At 40.6% G+C, this 13,807-nt stretch overlaps 1 protein-coding gene across 3 annotated transcripts in view; it reads right to left on the reverse strand.

Moving 5' to 3' along the window:
- MYBL1 (MYB proto-oncogene like 1) overlaps positions 1–13,807 on the reverse strand; it is a 41,556-nt gene that overhangs the window by 18,657 nt on the left and 9,092 nt on the right. For all 3 annotated transcript variants that reach the window (XM_019548777.1, XM_019548773.1, XM_019548771.1), the window contains exons 4-8: positions 9,642–9,734; positions 8,149–8,369; positions 3,270–3,453; positions 2,234–2,308; positions 1,612–1,716 (exon numbers count right to left, since the gene is read on the reverse strand). In XM_019548777.1, the coding sequence (XP_019404322.1) occupies positions 1,612–1,716; positions 2,234–2,308; positions 3,270–3,453; positions 8,149–8,369; positions 9,642–9,734 (678 nt within the window). The remainder of the gene's footprint in view (positions 1–1,611; positions 1,717–2,233; positions 2,309–3,269; positions 3,454–8,148; positions 8,370–9,641; positions 9,735–13,807) is intronic.

The following is a 13,807-nucleotide window of genomic DNA, read 5'->3' on the forward strand; positions in this document are numbered from 1 at the left end:
GGAGCTGGCAACTGAGCAGGCTCTGCTGGGGCTGCAAGAGGTGCGAACCTGTTGCTAAGCTCCGGTGAGGGAGGGGCCTTGGCGTGGCGGCCCTTAGAGCCCTTGACCACCTCGGCCCATGCCCCTGACTGGGCAAAGCGGGAGGTCCCAGAGTCAGCAGATGGGGTCACAATAAATGTGCCCCAAGATTCCTCCTCCTACAGTGGGGTGTGGGGCTGCAGCTGGGCTGTACCAGCTCTGAGCAGCAGCTGCATCTGTAGCCCAGTGGGTGTGACCCATTTTGGGAGGCAGTGCTACACCACCATGCCTGCCAAAGTGAGGTATGGCAGTGGTGCAGTTGTACTCATGCTGCTGCTGAGTGAGCAGGGGGCACCTCAGCTTGATACCCATGACAGTGCATGACATGGTGCAACACTCCCTCCATCCTGCTCTGGGTAGTGCCCACTGGTCTGCAGAGCCCCAAGCCTGAAACGGACAGCCCACATCCTTCCCCCCTCCACAGGTCTGTGGGCAGGGAGTGAGGGACCATGCTGAGTAAATGGGGTCATGCTAAGGAAATGGGGACATAAATGGGGTCATGCCAAGGAAAAAAAAGTTTGGGAAGCACTGCACTAGAAGCATGGACAGACATGAACCCCCAGGTGGCGTGCTACCAAAAAAAGTCACAGTGAAGGTATAAAATGGCATGCTTTTCCGCTAGGGAGTGTAACAGCATTACTTGGTCCTGTGGCTCCCTACCATTGAGGGAGGGAAGCCTGTCAGGAAGTACACTGCAGTCTCTGGTCCCTGGGAAGGGGAGGGTAGGAAAATGGACATCTCTGGTCCTTTTGCCGCTTCTTTAGTGTACAGAGCACATGCAGACCTGTCTGCTTAACTTCTATAACACAAGTGCAACATATGCCCATGGCCTAAGTACTTGTGTCATCTGCAAATATGACTTCATTACTTCCCCCACTCCAGGTTAAGGTTTGCTTTACAAAAACGGAAAAGAAAGAAATTGTTCAAAAACTTTTAGGGATACGTTAGCATTAAATAGTATAAACACACAGCCTTAGTTTCTTCCAGCACCCCCCATCAGGACCAGAAATTTTCACTTTTTTTGGTGCAAGTTCACTTTATTTTGTGCAAGTCGGTGGTAGAGATTATATTGGACAAATCATATGGATTTTTCACTATGTCTGTTGATAAACTAAAAAGTTTAAGGAAATAAGCATATTTCATTTCCATCTGTATATCCATACAACTCTGTAGTCATTACTCATGTGTTATCCCTTTGAAGCCAACAAGATTACTAAATTGCTGGACTGGGTATTAAATTCTGATTGAAAAAAGTAGCAGGTCAATCAAGGTATTTAAAAGTTACCTCTTTAGATTCTGAAGAAAGTTTATGACTAGGCTAACAGTAATTAATCTCAAATTAAAAATAATTTATTAAACAAAATAATGTGTATGCTTCAAATTGAATTCCACCCTGGATGCCAAGTACGATCACTTTTAGAGCAGTAGATTAAAAGATCCCATTATGCAAACAGCAACAGCTAAAATTGCAGATTAATTCTTAAACTCAGAAAAGCAAATGCAATAGATTACTTATATAAATATAGTCCTTACAGATGATACTCTCTTTCTTCTGATTTCGTTCTCAGCTGACATAAGCAGCAGCTCAAGTTCCTTTATTTTCTTTTCTTTATCAGGATCATCATCAATAAATGGCTGCTGAAACGGTTATTTTAGAAAGAAGCTGTTACTTTTGCAGCACATAATCAAAGCTTTCATTTATTATCTAGATTTCTACTTTTTCATCCTGCACGTAGTGGAAGCAGAAATGGAAACTACAAAAACCATGCTTGACACCCATTTTAGAATAAGGTTGTCAAACAGTTTTAACATGATTCCAATGCTCAATACAGACAAAAGCTTTGTAATATTCAAGTTACTAGTATGGTTTACATCAGTAAGCATAGTAGGTTTCTTTACTAAAATTCCACTCTTCTACCTCTAATGAAAGTACCTATGGGAGCAATAGTACTACAGAATACACTAAAAGGACACCAGCATGTTAAGCTTTTGCTTGTCTAATTCCACACAGACTGTCTTCATGACAAACTCTGATAGTTGCTGGAGCTGCACCTGTGTAAAGGAGTCTAAAGTAGAATACTGATCATTTAACTGAATCAAGTGATGTCTTAAAGTTGGCATAAAGATTTTTATTGGCTATTATACATGAAATTACCTGAATAAAGTTGGCAGAAGCTGGGATATGTTCTATACAGCTGCCTTCCGATGATGCATATTGGTATCCTGGAATCTAAACAAAATAGGAAATCACCTTTACACATTATAAAATTATGTTTATAGAGCAGTTTGTAAATTTTTTGTTTTAATATTACTGAGAACTATAGTTTTGACCACAGGTTAAAAAAAAACTAAAGTGACTGAAAGTTAGCTTCATTTCAAGAATCTTCCATTTTGCAAATTAATTTGTTTTCATACCCAAAGAATAATTTGGAAACTGAAAACTATTGCATCTCAAAACTGGGTAGCTAGATTTTGGCTTAAACCAGAGGTTCTCAACCTTGTTAGATTCAAGGCATCCCCTGTTAGAACCATGGCATAGGCTGCAAAGAACGCAGAAAGACTACAACAGGTCAAAATGTTTTTGATGCTATGGATTCTTATTTGAGTTTATCTTGTGAATCATGTTTGCACAACACACTTAACAGTGCTAACATTGCATGGTAGTTCAGATCACCCTTGACAGGATCCAAGAGTACCACATCACCCCGATTGAGAACCACTGGCTGAAAAACAGAAGGGTGAAACAGGCAATTCTATTACATCTGAAAGCAACTTTCATTTTTTAAATATTTTAAATAAATATGCTTCCTTACATCAGTAATACTTGATAATCATTAAATTGAACTCAGTGTGTTTTTTGCTAAGACTTCGATTCTCTTTTTCATGCTAAGTAAACTGTGAAACAGAGAAACCAGCTTCCCTTCCAAGTTCTTACACTTGTAGGGTTCCAGTTAAAAAAACACTTGTAAGAGAGTTTCAATTTAAAGGCAACTGAAATCCAATGAATTTAAAAACAAATCTTCGAAATATTCTGTGTCATATTGAGGTTTTTTACATTGCTTGTTACAAACCTTGAAGTCAAATCTAAATTGATAGTGTTCCTTTCCATCTTCAATTTTACGGTATGCTTACAGTATACCTTTCTACACTAGGATAAATTAATTTTTGTATGCAAATTTTATGATACTTACATGTGCCTGAACTGGTATGTAAAACTGATTTGGAGTTTGCAAGTGTTCCACACTGACGCAGGGTTTGTGTTGAAGTTTTGATGAACTAGGTTGCTCAGACCTAATGCCATCTTGTAAGTACCCTTCCTGTTCCACTTTTCTTCGCATAGTGGAATTCCAGTGATTTTTGATTGAATTGTCTGTCCTAAAATCATGTTGCAGGAAGATAATTTAATAATATTTTAGGAGCAAGTACAGCAGTTATGTAACTGTACAGATTTTGTAAATTTCTCCACTTATCTCATGTTTTTTTGCTCTTTTAAGTGGCAGGTAAAACTGGTCATAACATTTTCCAACAAAGCAGGAAACAGTTGGAAAATGTTGATTCACAGAATAATTGTGGAGTCATCTCTTGTTCCTCCAACTTTTATCAGATCTCAGGCAATTCTCACAGAAGTTACCTGGTCCCCTAGTGGGCTTCCAGGCATATCTAGACTTTAGAAAGCACCGACTACCCAGTACCACAGGCCTTCTAGGATCCAGAGCTGCATACAGCCCCTCCTTCTTAGGGCTTCCAAATTCTCTGCTACAGAGCCATGGTTCCAGAAGTTCTTTGTGGGTTTTCAGGGTCCAGAACCTAAGGACAGACCTGAAACTGAGGAATCCCACAAGATGGAGCTTCCCCCAAGCCATAAACAATGAATGTCTTGGCAACTGCTGACTGAAAATCTACATTGTTAATAACCAGTAATGAAACTAACAAGAATGTTGATTTCAGTCAGCAGGTTCCTGGAGATATATTTTCTTTTCAAAACATGACAAGGAGGCATTTTTATCCTGAATTTCCAAATTGAGAAGATATCAATTTCCTGTAAAACTGAAGCCTCAAAATTTTCCTTGGTCAGCTCTGTTCATCTGAAAGACCTTTTTCTTGGATACCTCAAAAACAGTCAGATATCACATGATGATGTTGAATTTTTATTTTTTCTTTTCAAATATTGAAAGAGGTAAAACAAACAGGGGTCAGCAATTTATGGCTCATAAGCTAGATCCAGCCTACAAAGAGGTCCAGAATCTGGCACGGGAGAAATTTGGATATCTGGATCTGAAGTCGAACCCAGGAAGTGGTAGTTGATGGAACCAACTCGACATGGCACTCAGAGACTAGTGGTGTCCCACCAGGCTCCATTCTTGGACCTGTACTCTTTAAAGTCTTTATAAACCATCTGGACACTGGTGTCAGAAGTGGACTGGCTAAGTTCATTGACAACACCAAACTTTGGGGAAGAATATCCACACTTGAGGATAGGTTGATGATCCAGGCCAACCTCAACAGACTAGCAAGGTGGGCAGATGAAAACCTGATTGCATTCAATATGGAGAAATGCAAGGTGCTAACCCTGGGGAGCAGGGGGCAGGAACCTGCATCACACTTATAGGCTTGGCAATGCTTCAGTTGTGCTGCTAGTGAGTGTAAGAGACTTGGGGGTCATGACTGACCACAAGATGAACATGAGCCACCATTGCAATACCGCAACTAGCAAAGCAAACAAAACTCTGCCTTGCATCTACTGATGCATCTCAAGCCAGAGACGTGCATCAGGATCTGGGGGAATGTCTGCTCACCAGAGCACCCTGAGGGATGACAAGGTTCAAGAGTCATAAACTCATGCAAGACCATTTTAGGCTGGACATAAGAAAAGACTTCTTTACTGTCTGAGCCCCTAAGACCTGCAAAAGACTCCCCCAAGAGACAGTGCACTCTGGATTCAAGAAATATTTGGACACTTATTTGCTGGGATCCTTTGACCCTATCACCAAAGAGGAGTATGCCTCCACCGCTTAGGTCTGTAAGGGGGCTGTTAGAAAAGCTAAGGCAGATATGGAGCTAGGGCTAGCGTCAAGGATCAAAGATAATAAAATGTCCTTTTTTTAATATATATGGAGAATGAAGAAGGCACCAGGTAATGTGGGGCCCCTGCAGGATATGCTTGGTAATTTGGTGGCTGCACACCGGAAGAGAAAGCAGACCTCTTTAACAAATTATTTGCCTCCATTTTCTTGTGCAGGGACTCCCCAACCAAGATTCCAGACGGACTCAGGAGAAGTGCCACCAGGCCTAAGGTCGGGGAGAACCAGGTTAGAGAACTTCTGGAGGGGCTGAACGTGTTCAAATCAGCAGGTCCAGATGCTCTCCACACCAGGGTGTTGGAATATGCAGAGGTTATTGCGGGGCCTCTGGCATGGCTTTACAAGCACTCGTGATGCTCTGGCCAGGTGCCAGATGACTGGAAGAAAGCCAACATGGTCCCCATTGTTAAAAAAGGGAAGAGGGAGGAACCAGGCAACTATAGGCCCATTAGTCTTACTTCAATCCTGGGGAAACTCTTTGAGATTATCAAGGAGCACATCTCTGATGGGCCAGCAGCAGGGTTGATGCTCAAGGGCAACCAGCACGGTTTCATTAGGGGCAGGTCCTGTCAGACCAACCTGAATGCCTTCTACAATCAGGTCACAAAAGCAATGGACGCAGGTGTCATGGTGGATGTAGTCTTTCTGGACTTCAGCAAGGCCTTTGACACCGTCACCCACCCCATTCTCATTGAAAAACTAGGTGACTGTGGCATTGATGCCTACACAGTCAGATGGATAGCAAATTGGCTGAAGGGTCGTACTCAGAGGGTGGTGGTGGACGGGTCTTTTTTGACCTGGAGGGAGGTGGGCAGTGGAGTCCTCCAGGGCTCGGTCCTTTGGCCCGCACTCTTTATTAGTGACTTGGATGACAGGATGAAAAGCAGCCTGTTTAAATTTGCTGATGATACCAAGATTTGGGGTGAGGTGGGCATACTAGTAGGGAAGGACAGATTACAGCAGGACCTGGACAGATTACAGGGGTGGGCTAACAAAAATAGGATGGGTTTCAATATTGACAAGTGCAGGGTGCTGCACTTGGGCAGTAGGAACCAGCAGCAAACTTATAAGATGGGAAACTCCCTCCTCAAGAGCACGGTGGCAGAAAGAGATCTGAGTCATTATTGACTCCAAGATGAACATGGGCCGACAATGCGAGGTCACAGTCAGTAGGGCCAACCGTACCTTGTCGTGCATCCACAGATGCATCTCCAGCAGGGCCAGGGAGGTGATCGTCCCCCTCTATGCGACACTGGTCAGGCCACAGCTGGAGTACTGTGTTCGGTTCTGGGCACCGCACTTCAGGAGGGATTGAGAGGGTCCAGAGGAGGTCCACCCGCATGATTTGGGGACAGCAGGGCAGACCCTATGAAGAGAGGCTATGGGACCTTAACCTATTCAGCCTTCGCAAGGGAAGGCTGAGGGGGGACCTGGGGGCTGTCTATAAACTCACTAGAGGGGACCAGCGGGGTTTGGGAGAGACCTTGTTCCCCCTAGTGCCCCCCAGGGTAAGAAGGAATAACGGTCACAAGTTATTAGAGAGTAGGTTTAGACTAGACATCCAAAGGCACTACTTCACAGTCAGGATGGCTAGGATCTGGAACCAACTTCCAAAGGAAGTGGTGACGGCTCCTACCCTGGGGGTCTTTAAAAGGAGGCTTGATGTCTACCTGGCTGGGGTCATTTGAGCCCAGTTTTCTCTCCTGCCCAGGGCAGGGGGTTGGACTTGATGATCTACAAGGTCCCTTCCAACCCTACTTCTATGAATCTATGACTTCCTGCCCCTTGGGCAGGCAACTGGACCTGATGATCTTACGAGGTCCCTTCCAGCCCTAATATCTATGAAATCTATTAAATCAACCTCATGGAACTGCACTGTGCTGCCCATCCCCTTCACAGTGCTCCCCTGCACTGCAAAGCCTGCTGGCTCCACCACATCTACACTTACACTTACTGCAGAGGGATTAGAGAACAGCAGTAAGGGTAAGTGTAGGCAGCTGGTCATGCTAGGGAGGTGGAGATTTGCAGCCTTCAGTGAGCACTGAGTCACAAAGGGCAGCTCACACCCTCAAAAAATGATCACCAACCCGTCCTATAACGTAAGAAATTTAAAGAAATAGAAAAACTACAATCACACAAATATATCAGGAGTTTTCATCTAATTATAGTACATTTATGCTAGATCTTTTTGTTGTTACTCATGCTGTGTCACCTAGCTCAAATAGCATCAATGAAGTCAAGAGTAGTCTTAGAGTGAGAATAACATAAGAATTAAGTGGGCTTTTAGACTATATTTCAGGACATATAATAGAAATGAACAGTTAGTGAGTCCATTACTTACACTGTTGAGCACTTATACCAATAGTTCAACTGGAGCTGGTTATCTGGGCAAATAATTTATAACTAATACAAACAAGATGTTCAGAATGTATTGAAGATTAGGTACACTATGGGGAAAAGGTTATAAAAATGAGATGCCAGATAAGAAACAGAGCCTCATTTTTTATAATATTAGAGTTCTAGTGAGATTTACCATTTACATTTGTTTAGGGTTTTTTTGTTTTTTTTTAAATGTATTGATACTCAAAAAAATACCAGTATATATTTCTCCATAATATTTATGGATCTCTTTAAAATATAAAAATAGGCATACCATAGCTTGGCAATATTTTTGCCCTGGAGTGGCCTAAATATCTTATTTATTGGATAAATATACCTAACTAATAACTCATTTAAAGCTTGTATCACAAACTGTTTTAGCACCCTTCTCATTATTTGCATTAGTTAACTATAAGAAATTGCTAATGGGAAGGGCTAAGCTTCACTGGGGGAAGGGAGTTTTCAAGCAAAATTTTCAAATGTTGGCACACTTCAAAATGGTTCATATTTAGACTAAATTACATAGCTTTCTAAATTACATAGATTTTGGAAAGAACTCCATAAGGACTGAATTTCAAGTGCTAATGAGAAAAAGAAAGTTAAAAAGCACCTTCCAGGAAGAAGCTTAGCAATTTCAGCCCACCGGTTTCCCAAGCGCTTGTGAGCTTCATAAATTATTCTGTCTTCTTCTTCTGTCCATGAAGATTTCTTTACCTCAGGATTGAGATGATTATGCCATCTCTCCCTGCATTGCTTGCCTATTCTTCCTTTCAGGTGTTTTGCAATTAAAGACCAGCGTTTTGGACCATACTTCTGAACCAATTCAATAACCTGTGACAAATCAAATCATGACAGTATTTGAAAAGTCTGCCGGAAAAAAAAGATTTGCATTCCTCTCTGTGAATACACCCCAACAAAAGAGATTTTCAAATAAATGCTCTCATACACAACAGGTTCACAGAGACAACCAGATGTGACTCAGTTTCATAAGTAATTTTGTAAAAGTTCCAGGCCTCAGAATGTTTTAATTAATTCGTTTTTCTCAAATTGGAGGAGACTTATTATATTATAGAGAAACCCCAACCCTAGAAAAATATCTTCTGGCGAAGTTAGGGTGCAAGTAGAAGGCACAAAGCAGTGCTATGCTGAGACACCTTGCACTAACTGGCTCCAAAACAGGAAGTAGTAGAGTCTCGTAAGTCAGGTCCTATTTTCAGGTCAATAAGCTTCGCTGAGAATTCTTGCTCAATATTGCTGGTTCTGGGCCAGTAAAAGTTGAGATTTATCATACTATGTCAGTAGTATTCAACTTTTTGACCTTGCACACCCAATTTAGCCCACCAAGCTCCCTCCTGGTCCAGAAATTTGTCACTAGGGGAGTGGTAATTCATGCTGCAACGATTCCCTCACCACCAAATTTTCAGACCCATGGGAAGCCCCGTGGGCCAGATGACAGCTCCAGGAGGTGGATATGGTCCACAGGCTGGGTTGAATACCCCGGGTGTTAGATACTATGCAAGTCAAACTCTATTCAGAGATCAAATAGGTTTTAAAAGCAGTTTATGTTAACAAAAACATTTAAACAAGCAATCTGAATTTAGAAGCATCACTTATGTTCAGATTTCAGATATTTGGTATATGCCATGTCAAGCATCCCAAGTTTTGCTCCAGTTTCGAGCAAAACAGACAGAACAAACAAACCTAAATCCTCTTACCACAAAACCCCAAACTTTTTAAAGCTTTTCACATACCTTATACATGACAGCAGAACCCATTTTCTTCAAACCCACCCTTATTCCAGTTTGAGAGAGACACAAAATTTAAAACAGGCCTGATTCTGGCCTATGATCTTCAGAACAGATGTCTTGTCTATTCAGAAAGCAAGGAAATCTGTTCAACTAACAAATGACCAAGGGGAATTTAAAAACTCAGGGAGACATTCCATATGAAAATTCCAGTGTTATTAGTTTGCATATATTATCTGGTGCTGATACCCAAGCCATGGTATTTACGGAGAGAAGACAAATACAAACTTCTTGGTAGTCAGCTTTTAATAGAGGGAAAAAAAGATAAATGAGCACAATATAATATCAGTTCCTTTACCCTTTGATCCTCTTCTTTTGTCCAGGGACCTTTAATCAATTCCGGGTTAAGGACCTTCTGCCACCGATGCTGGCACTGAAAATCTGAACGATTCTGAAATTATTTTAGAAGAGTGATTTAGCTAAATACTATCCTTAAACACATCCCTTACATCTGTATAGCTTTCCAAACCATTTTCAAGCAGCAACTATTTTGATAAATACCATATGTAATATTGAATTAACTAAGTGATTACCATTAAAAGGTTATTCCAAAAACTTTTTATATTAAGGGGTGGCCAGGGGATAGGAGGAGGGTACAAGCAAGCAAATATTTAATGCTAACTCGTTTTCTTTTAAATCAACATCCTCTTCTATTTCAGTATAAGTTTTAGAAAACCGAATGATTTTCTCTCCAACTACAGTCACCTACTTCCACTGCCTCAGAACCAAACTTTTACCTTCATCTTCTGAACTTTTCTCAAGTTCTCTCTCATGACCTCACATCTCCTGTTTTATTTATCCAATTTTAGGTGACTCAAAGGATGTACAGTATTTCTGTTCATAAACAGAGCTTGTTCCTCTTTTTTGCTAATTCATGACCAACAGGCTGAAAATATTTTTAAAAAGAATCTCCCCCTCACCCTGATTTTCTTTTAAGTAAGAAAGCTGATCTTCTCTCATGTTGCTGGAAAATTTAACTCATATGTCTAACTTTAGCTCCTTCTTGAAAAGACAGAATGCTGATTTTCTAAAACAGAGTTCTGTCTTCCAGCTAGTTACAAGACTGTGAAACTATGAAGCATTTAGTTTTAATAGCTATATCTCAACTGGAAAAACAAATAAAATATTGTCATACTTAACTAACATTGTATTAACCAGGAAAAATAAGAGTTTTAAAAAGTCAAAAAGCATAAAAAAGTCAGGAGCAAGTTTTCAAAAGAGGTCAGGTCCTACTTAGACACTTCTGAGGTTTTTTGGGACTAACATTCACATCAGTGACTAATCAATGCAGTTGAAACAGTACAAATCTTTAAAGGCAGACAAACCAATACCTACACCAGTGGAACATGCCACAGTAGACCTTGTCTGCCATTAATACAGCACATATGGGCTGAAGGATTAGAACTCACCTAACAACATGTATATAGAGCTATGAAGGGTAACGTGGGAGACTGATGCAATTATCGAAGCAGCCCAACTTTAAGGAGTATTCAGCTCAGCACCTAGTACCTATCATCACTTTGATTTAGGTGCAGTTGAGCTTGTCTACAGCAGAAAATACTTAAACGTGACGTTAAAGATAGGCTAGTTCTCAATACAAGCAAGGACTGCCATGTTTAAAATTATGTTGGTTGTATTAGTCTCAAGTTTACCCTAACCATGTATCATGATTTTAATTCACTAGAGGTGTAAGCACTGAATGTTAATGAGTTTTAAGATCATGGCATTAGAACTTCTTAAGCCCTATACCCCAAGCTAAGGTAGGCTGCATGACTAACTACATGTCTTAGATTGTGTCAACATATATCAATTATATATTATGTAGCTACTATTTGCAGGATCCTACATTCTCTTCCAGTTGTACAAGGGTATGTAATTAACTATTATTTTTAATATTCTCTAATAATGTTATTAAACTGATAAGAACAGATTTTAAATGGATACATCCTTGATGAAATGACTTTAATATTAAATTAATTTTTGGAGCTGGGAGAACGATTCAGAGCTTATTTCACTCCATGCACTGACTGGGTATTGCAGCACTTCCAGGCTTGGTGCCTGCCCTCCGCTAGGGAGCAACTATACCAGTGCTTTGTCCCAGAAATAAAGAGCAAGTTAATCTCCTTTTAAAAATTTCTACCAAAAAAGCACTCTTGAAAATCTGGCTCTGTACTGCTAAATTCTCAGTCTCTTCCAATGTCATAATTCCTGTGAATGAACAACTATGAGGAAAAGAACTAAAATTATTTCACACCTTTATGCATCAAAAGGACACAAATGGAATTTCTCCTCTCTGTGGGTCACATTTAAGTGAACATTTATTTTTGAGGGAAAGTCTGCTCCCAATTCTTTCTATAGAAAGATCTCTTCAAAGATTAAGTTACTTCCAAACAGGGCTGCCTGCTTACATCGGCCAGTGGGGTGGGGTGGTTTCCCTTCTTACTGTCCTCAATTCTGACTCATTTCCTTCTTGCATATTTTTGTTTTATTTTAGAGGGGGGAGGAAAATCCTTCACTCCCATGTGTCATGGAAAACTACTGTCTGTCCTCTACCTCCAAAAACACTTTCTATACATTGGGAACAATTTACAAATTTTAACTAGGCTTCTGCAATGTAACTCCACATATACATTGCGCTTGGTCATACTCCAACCCATTTTGTATTTTTGAGACTGTATTACCATATATTTTGATTTACGTATGCAATCAAACGTCTCCATTGTTGCCTTCACACGTATAACTAAACTTTTTTTCTGGGAGGGAATTTAAACTAAAGAGTAGCAGAAGAGGAAAGACGACAGCAAAAATTTTTACACCTGGGTGCCCAATAATTCATCCTATAATATCCATATTTAGACATATGAATCATCCTAAAGTTCAAATGCATAAAGGTTTCACAAATCTAAACACAGGCAGTATGTGCTGCACATGCTCAACAGCTTTGCAAGCTTAAATTCCACTTAAAGTAAGGTAATCAGCCATGCAATTTTAAAAGATGAATTTTATTTCACTCAGATTTTTTTTATATCATCTCTAATTATATTTTATTTTGACACTTCTACTATTTAGACAGCCTAGCATGTGTGTGGGGGGAGGAGGGGTATTCTGTTTGGTTTTAAGTTAACACTTCATACTTTTTACACACGAGCTATAATCAACACTTTAGACAGGTATTTTCCAGCATTAATGATTAACTGAGTTAAGGATGACCTAAGATAGAATGGATTGCCTCAATGGCACTTCCAAAAGCATGGATGATTACTCTACGCTAGCGATTCAACTAGGGTGCTAAGATACCCTGGGGTGCTGCCAGATCCTTTCTGGGTACCCTGAGGTATAAGAAGATAAGCAGATAAGTCAAGCACAGGCTTGTCCTTGCCTGCATGATCCCCCATCCCTACAGCCCAGCCCCACCATAAATTAGTAACTAAGCACTACAATATATAAAACCAATCAGTTTTTTAATATTTGACAAAAGTTAGGGAGGGGTGCCTCATGTCCAAAAAGGTTGAGAACCACTGCTCTATGCCATCACTTACGCTTCTGAAACTGACCCTCATGGCTGCTGAAACTAGCAAGTGTCACTTGACTAATCGTCCATTCAAAGCATAAATAAAGCAATTGATGCATCTCTCCAAGAAACTAAACTCTTGATTCACTTTTTAAAAATTCTAGCATTTGGGGGGGCCAGGGTTTCAAAGTTGATAATAACCTTGCCATTTATTTTCCAAATTAATTTTCTTGGCAAACTCCTTAGAAAGGTATTGGTATCCAGCAGCACTATCCGATTCTGTAAGAGCACATAGCATAAACACACCACTTCTGGAACTGATGTACCACCCTCTTTAGGCCTTGCATAAGAAATAAGCCATAAATTAACTGTACTGCATAAAATCTGTGAATTATGCCACCAAAAGACTATATCACTACAGAAGAATAATTCATCAGCTGATCTCCAAGACCACCAATACCAGCACTAGCATCAGCTGTTTCATGTAGCTAGTTTCATGTGGGCTAGATCACATCATTCCCTGGCCGCCACTACTCTTCTTTTCTTCATCAGAAAACCAACTAGGGAAAATGTGATAAGCCAATGATTCCAGTGGCAGTGATTTTCCAGCAATACAGCCAATCCCCATTTCCTCCATAGTCCAGTGTTTGAAATAGATGTTCAAACAAGGAAAGGAGCTGATGGGTCAAAATGAGCTTGTAGGGATTTGGTAAGGGCGGCTAAAGCAGCACTGGATCTTAGATTACCTTCTGGGATTAAGGATAACAAGAAGTCCTTCTTCAAGTATATAGGTAGCAAGAAGAAGTCTCAGGGTAACAGGGCAGGGCAGCTGGTGACAGATGTGCAAGAAGGCAGAACTCTTTAACAAGTTCTTTGCCTCCATGTTCCTGTCTGCTGACAATGGGGTGCTCTTGGGTGATAGCATAGAGGCCCAGGAAGGATGCGAGTCCCCC

This window comes from Crocodylus porosus, unplaced genomic scaffold (assembly GCF_001723895.1).
Source record: "Crocodylus porosus isolate Cpor-Errol unplaced genomic scaffold, CroPor_comp1, whole genome shotgun sequence".
NCBI classification, from domain to species: domain Eukaryota; kingdom Metazoa; phylum Chordata; order Crocodylia; family Crocodylidae; genus Crocodylus; species Crocodylus porosus.